Source organism: Rattus norvegicus, chromosome 18 (assembly GCF_021556685.1).
Source record: "Rattus norvegicus strain SHRSP/BbbUtx chromosome 18, alternate assembly SHRSP_T2T, whole genome shotgun sequence".
NCBI classification, from domain to species: Eukaryota; Metazoa; Chordata; class Mammalia; order Rodentia; family Muridae; genus Rattus; species Rattus norvegicus.
This window is the reverse complement of record NC_141551.1, coordinates 31,770,567-31,778,175: the sequence shown is the minus strand read 5'-3', so window position 1 is coordinate 31,778,175 and position 7,609 is coordinate 31,770,567. Positions and strand designations below refer to the sequence as shown.

The following is a 7,609-nucleotide window of genomic DNA, read 5'->3' as shown; positions in this document are numbered from 1 at the left end:
CTCTTGGGAAATGCAAAATGGAAGTTTAGCAGCTCATTTCCTGACATCCTTACTTCACTTGGATTCCCACCATTTTGTTCTCTCTCTCTCTCTCTCTCTCTCTCTCTCTCTCTCTCTCTCTCTCTCTCCCTCCCTTCTTCCCTCCCTCCCTCCCTCTTGCTCTCTCTTTCCTTCTTCCTTCCCTCCACTCCCATAAAGAGCCTGTAGCTAGACCCTCAGTTCACTATTTCTCTGGATTTTTGCATATACCATGCCTGGGTGATTTCTTCTGCAGGGAACATGTCAATATTGTATAGCATTTGTCCCCAGCACCAATGCTGGTTCCAGGCAAATGGTGATTGAGTTACACATTGGATTAGTGAATGTATACATGAACATGGCTTATTCAGAGTTTATCTGCAGCCATTTCTAAACAGCTTCTATATCTGGGATCTGATACTCAAAACCGTTCTCTTCTGTCTTGTGTTTTCTTGATATTTTCTTTAAATATCCACCCTATGCCTGCCATTTCAGCATCTGTTCCAGCCTTATTGCTTTATAAAAAGAGGAGAGAGGTTCTTCTGTGCCTCCCTCCTCCCACCAGTAGAACTTAAAGAGGTAGGGGGATCTAGGCTATGTCCTCCTGTGTCTTTGTCTTCTGTTGTCTCAGTTTCCATGATTAAATTCATAAAATCAATGGTTCGAATTCCTTGAAAGGTTGCACGCTGTGTTATGACAATGTCCAGCCAACTTGGGATCTTATACCATCAGTGTGCAAAGTGACTGTCCCCCATCCTAAGACATATTATTTGGCACAAGACTAAGTCATCTGGTTGTTCTTTATTCTAATATATAATTTAATATAGAGTAATACAAAGAAAATGATAGAGCACATTATCCCTACCTAAATAACATCTGATTTTTTTCACTGCATAAGTTTTTATTAAAGAATTTTATAATTCACATTATGTTTCCTTGCTCAGTTATCAATTCTGCTATTAGAACATTTTGAGCTATTCAACAATAAAGAATTATAAAATTAAAAGGATGCTCTAAATGTTTCTACTTTGCTGAAAATGCTTTTCTTGGGGTCTACAAAAACAGTGGTTTGTAGGTTCTACTATTTCTGTCGGGGGTGGGGGTTGCTTGCTGTTCTTAAGTCAGGCTAGGCTTAGATACCAGACCTGACATTTGCTCAGTACGTATAGTTCAAAGTTTCCTTTCCTTTTTAATTTATTTTATATTTTACTATTTTTTTTAAAAATAATGTTTTTTCAATGTTTAGATATCTTTCTTCTGCAAAGTGTGAGTTTCTTTTTTGAGGTCTCTGGTCAGTTTAAACAGTTGGGACACCAGAGGTACTGCCAGCAGCTTTCTGGGCAGCCTCGTTAGCTTGGTGGGCCTGGAGTGCCGACACGGCTTCCTGAGCTCTAGAACACAGAGACTCTGGAGAGTCGAGCATATGAAGTGGTTCCGAGTTATCAATCTCCAGCAACATGCCCGTGATCTTACCAGCCAGGGTCGGGTGCATGGCTTGAATGAGAGGAAATAACCTTTCACCCAACATTTGCTTTTGCTCTTGAGGAGCAGTTCCTAATGTGGAAGCAGTCCAAGGTTCCTGGCCCTGTATGCAAACAGAAGGCTGTTGCACCAGCTGGGCATTAAGATGTTGCTGGGAGTTCCGGACTCCTGTGGCATACTTATACTGTGGAATCGAGCGAACAGGAGTAGTTGCAGGTGAAGAGGCTAGGGCAGGACGTTGACCCGTTGTCTGTGCTGATCTGTTAGTGATGCGCTGTGCTGCCATGACTTGAGGAACATGTGAAGAACTTGGTCTTACCGTAGTAAACGACGATTTAGGAGCAGCAGGGTGGCTAGCACCAGACACGTTGGGGAATGGATGAGGCCGGGCCCCCTGAGCAGTCCAGCGAGTACTTGGACTTGGTTGAACAATTTGGCTAGGGCAGCATGGGGCACAGTTCTGAGTTTGTGGGACAGCAGCCACGGAGTAGCCAGAAGGTGCTGGTTGGTAAGCGTTGATAAGAGAGTTCGGCCCAGATCGGACACTTGCCATTCTTTGAATATATTGGTTAGTGAGATGAGCCTGACGTTCTTCTTTGCGCTGAGCTAAAGCTACATAAAGTGGTTTCGTGGCCACAATTCTACCATTCATTTCTGAAACAGCTTTTGTGGCTTCTTCTGGGGAGGAGAAACACACAAAACCGAATCCTTTACTGCGACCACCCTCTGTCATAACCTTTGTACTGGTGATTGTTCCAAACGGAGAAAATTCTTTCTGAAGACGTTCATCATCAATACCATCATCGAGATTTTTCACATAAAGGTTAATGCCCTGGTATCTGATGCCCCTGTCTTGGGTCACCTGCTCAAATTTGCGCTTAAGTTCTATGTGACGGTCCACCTTTTTCTGAGCTGGGCCCACATAAATGTGTTTTCCATTGAGTTCCTTCCCATTCATCTCATCCACCGCTTTCTGCGCATCTTCGTGCCTTTCAAAGCTGACGAACCCGAATCCTTTTGATTTTCCACCTTCGTCGGTCATGACTTTCACACTTAGGACCTGTCCAAACCTGCCGAAGAGGCCATTCAGGGTCTTATCATCCATGCGGTCCCCAAAGTTCTTGATGTAAACGTTGGTAAACTCCTTGGTCCTCGTTCCAAGCTCTGCTTCTCGTTCTTTCCGAGACTTAAACTGTCCAACAAACACTTTGCGGTCATTCAGAAGCATCCCGTTCATTTTCTCGATGGCTCTTTCCGCTGCCTCCTCTGTCTCAAAATGTACAAATCCATGGCCCTTCGAGCCATTCTCATCGCAGACCACCTTGCAGGAAAGGATATTGCCAAAAGCAGAGAATGTATCATATAGCGCTTTATTGTCAATGGTCTTGTTTAAATTTTTAATGAACACGTTGCCTACTCCACTCCTGCGAAGTGATGGATCACGCTGTGACCACATGATGCGGACTGGCTTGCCCTTGATGACATCAAAATTCATGGTGTCCAAAGCACGCTCTGCATCAGCAGGCTGCTCAAAGTTCACGGAAGCATAGCCCAGGGAGCGACGTGTGATCACATCCCTGTATACCCGGATGGAAAGTATGGGCCCGGCGGAGCTGAACTTCTCATAGAGCATCGCCTCTGTCACATCAGGGTGCAGGTCCCCCACATAGAGCGAGGCCATGGGGCAGCCTGGGTCGCTGGAGTTCATCTGGGCACTGCAGCCCGTGGGGCCTCAAGCCTCCACCTTCCAGTGAGAAGAACAGGGCCAGCGCTGGGCTGAGGCGGAGGCAGGGGCGATGTGGGCAAGCGCAGAGGATCAAAAACCAAGGAGATGAAAACCTCCCCAACGGCTGGCCACAGAGCCCCAGGACCAGAGAGCCCGCGCTAGGCGCGTGCGCGGTTCATGATGCATGCTGCCTTGGGAGCGAGGCTGGGTGGCTGGAAAGCAAGAGCTGTCTGTCTGCTTGAAGGTGTGGTCCAGCTGGGTCTCTTCTGGACCCTTAGGAGAGGGTAGACAGGTGGGCCTCAGATGCTTCACCCCATTATTTTATAAAAGAAGAAAATAACAAAATTTAAAGTCAACCCCAGGGGAAGTACTGAATTTTTTAAGTCTTTGCAGATTTAAAAAAAAATCTACTTTTATTTTTTTCTTTTTGGGTGTGTTTTGAGACTTATTTTTAAAGACAGCTTCTTAATCTGTAATCCAGAGTGTCCTGGAGCTCACCATATAGACGAGATCGACCTTGAACTCATGGTGATCTGCCTGCCTTACCGCAAAGAGCCGGAGATAATTTTAGACAATGCGTTCCAAGGCCAAAAGGTGATCTGTAGTCTCAACACTAAGCATCAGGGAGAAAGAGACGCTTTTGGTATTTTTTAAAAAATAAAATGTTTATTGGATCATAATGTTTCCATTTTCATTTTTCACTAAATGTCCTGTGGACTGATTCTGGTTCCCTAAAAAGATAGGAATCACCACCAACTGTGCTGACTATGGATCTTTGTTTCTCACAGAGACACAAGTAATTTAATATCCAGAATCAATCAGGATACATAAATTAGAAGTCATTGAGGTAACTAATCAGGTAAAGGCACCTGCCAGTGCAAGCCTAACAACTTGAGTTCAGTCCCTAGAACCAACTGCAGAAAGGGAGAATCAGCCCTTAAAAGTTGTCCTCCAATCCCCCATACATTCTCTCTCTCTCTCTCTCTCTCTCTCTCTCTCTCTCTCTCTCTCTCTCTCTCTCTCTCTCCACACACACACACACACACACACACACACACACACACACACACACACACACACACCCCATACATACGGACCCATTAATACAAAAAACATCTTTAGAGAATTACAAATTAGAAGATGGCCTCATGGTCCCTGTGTATCAGAGAAAGACTGGAGAGAGAGTGAGGGACAGCGATGTGATGGACCTTTATGGAGTTGGTCCCGGGGTCGGGCTCTGCTGATGCTCTATGCCTCCAGACCTCCTCCGCAGCTGCAAACACCCATCCCTGCACAGCCCATATAGAACAGGTTCCTGGTGATGCTTCAAGGATTCACAGCACTAGGGAATCTCTGAGGCTTAGCTGGGACTCCTATGTTCAAGATGTTGACCAGGGCTTGAGGAATCACCATACATTCCACTAGGGAAGGATCAAGTTCCAAACTAATCAGATGGTTGGCAGGATCAGCTCTTTGCACTATGGCCTCCCTTTCCTGCTCCACCGCAACAGGAGGCCTCCCCGTGTTCTCTACTTTCTGTGCAGGCAGAGGAAGCATAATAGCTTGCTTCTTCAGACCCAGTCAGGGAAATTCCCTTACTAGACAGGCATTACATGGTAATCAGAAATATCCTGTAATATGTATCCTGGAACCTATTCCCTTAATTAGAAGCAAGCCAAGGTCTCATCCACATTGAACAGTGGGATTGCATAGACATGAACCAAAGGAGGGAAGAGTCCTGGGGCCACCTCAAAGTGGCCTCAAAACTATAAGGACACAGACACATCAGGTCAACAGGAGTAGCATTAGAGAGTAGCCTGAGTGACATAGATTCAGTTTGCTGAAAGCATCTTTAATTTAAAAGTTACCTAGTTCATTTTTAAAATAAAACAGATTTATTCACAGTTTGAACAAACCAGGTAGGGAGAGAACCTAATTTATCTCAATTCGCAAGAGAAAGTCTTTCAAATTTACACAGAGCAGAAGATAGGAAAGAAAATGTCTGTTCCACATTTCTAAGGAAAATGTGGCTGAACTGCAGGTAAAGCAGTTAGTTAATTGTTTTTTTTAAAGACCCTCACTTACTATCAATTTGCCATATCCTACAATTCCTTCTTTTACCAAAGCTTATTTTAATCTCAAATATAAGCATGCTGCTGGTCCCACTACCTTGAACATCTAGCATCCCAAAGGATGGAAATTAAGTCACTTCTAATTAAGTCCCTTCTTCATATAAAATCATTCCATGGCTTTCCCTGGCACTGTTGTGTTTGGCTATTTAGCATAACTCTAATGAGGGTGTTAGCAAATTGTACAGATACACTCGTTAGGTTCAAGTTACTGAAACATTAAGGGGGAAAAAAAATCAATTTCCTGCCCCTGAGTCTTTCCTTTTAATTAGAGCTAGGAAAGTCACCACATAACAAACTTATTTTTAATAATGTTGTTCTTGGGGCATGTTTATTCCTTCTGTTATGCTTAAGGGGGTACATTTTACAGATGTTAAGATGATATTTCAGGATGCCTCTAAGGGACAATGGGAGGTTGTGGTTTGCCAACAAAGCATCTCACAGAACTGAGGCCGGTGGGTGTTGAGGTATGAGATCCTGGGCTCTGGGTAAGGATAGAACTGCATGGGTTTGCGTTCTTGTCTGTGCATCCTCTATGGTCAGCTTTCCCAAATGCTTATTGTGCCTATTGTTTCGTTTGTTTTCATTCTCAAGAGTGTGTTAGAAGTTGCAGGATGGTTATAGAGCCATTATGGTTTCTAGTTATGACGGTTATTACGGCCTGTGGAAATTACACAGAAGAAGAACAAAAGAGTAAATAAAAATCTCTCTTCTACACCCTTTCCCTTTCCCTGTATGTATATTTCCATTCACTGCACTAGGGATACAGCTCTAGGGACTGCTCAAGGTCAAGTTCCACATCCCTGTCCCCTCTCGCTGTAATTTATAACCAGTGTGTCTCCCAGGAAGGGCTCCATGAACTTTGAGACACAGGCAAGCCACCTCCAGTGGAAATTAAGGCTGACATATTTATTTTGAAGGGCACAGTCAAGTTAATGACCCAAGAATTTCCTGACATACTAATGGGGCTTTCTCATCTGTCAAATGAGGTAGAAACCCAATTCTATACTCAGTCCAGAGGAACCCAACATACTAATGGCTTCAGTGTGGTACCTTCCATGGGACTGGAAAAACAATCCACATTAGGAAAATGGAATTAGTTCTAACTGTATTATTAAGTACTACAAATCACTCTCTTGGGCCCAGTATATTAAGCATTCGCAATTATTTTTCAACCTGTTTATGTTTCCATTTCTAATATCACACAGAATGTAAAAGAGAATTCTTGTTATTTTAAACCATGGTTTTCATATTACACACACACACACACACACACACACACACACACACACACACACACACACACAAAAAAAAAAAAACCAAAACAAACCAGAAAACATAGGCCGTACCACATTGAGTACCTCTTAAGCTATTTTGTGTATGTAGCATACTAATTGTTATTAATTGTCCTCCTGTTCCTATCTTATGGTGTCATTTACTGTTGACTTAGCATCTAATGCATGTGAAGGATTAAGGCAGATATAGTGGAGAAGAAAAGAAATACTCCACTTCCTCAAAAGAGGTTCCAATCTGGATCATTCTATGACATCACCCCTCTTAAGTCCTCCCCCAGGGGATTCCAACTCCCAGTGGAATGAGATTAAACTTCTAGCCAGAGGCCCAAGGCAAAACAGATCAATGTTGTGTGTTCAGATGATAGATACAGGACAAAACTGGCCTCAAAAGTTTATGTCAGCTTACCAACTATAACCACAGAGGAGAAGGCAAGTCCAGGTTGGAACCCTGATCTCCTAAATTTTGGGTCTTCTTTTGTTTTCCTGAATTTCAATGGTAGGACCATTTAACCAATGGACTTGTTGAAAAGAGTATGGTCATTACAAAACGTATGCTTTGGGAATGCGACCCAGTATAACCTCAGCTACAAGCCTCTAGAGTCAGTAGAAGAGGAGCTAAAGTCTGATCGTGACTTTGCTGTGAGCTGTGAGACCTGGGACGGGTCATTTCATCTCATCTTCTTCAGTTACAAAGTGTAACAACTTTGAGTAACAGCTTGAAGATACTGGTTTCCCAAGTGAAGATATAGGACCATTTAGGAGCTTTCCGATGCATTTAGAAATTATGACGGTTAATTTCCATCATCAACTTGATGCCATATAGAATCGCCTAGAAAACTGGCAGACCAGCAGGCCTCTGGGGACATCTGTGGAGGGTTATTGTGATTAGACTGAGATGAGAAGAACTGCCCACAATGGGTGGCACCATTCTCTATACTGGGAACCTGAACTATATAAGT

The 7,609-nt window shown here is 43.6% G+C and overlaps 1 protein-coding gene across 1 annotated transcript; it reads right to left on the bottom strand.

Annotated features, from left to right (window-relative positions):
- Nucleotides 1-939: 939 nt before the first annotated feature.
- Nucleotides 940-3,208, bottom strand: Pabpc2 (poly(A) binding protein, cytoplasmic 2). Its single transcript, NM_001106151.2, is given in 1 exon segment — nt 940-3,208. A coding segment is annotated over 1 exon segment (1,893 nt). The 3' UTR covers nt 940-1,315.
- Between the last annotated feature and the right edge of the window lie 4,401 nt (nt 3,209-7,609).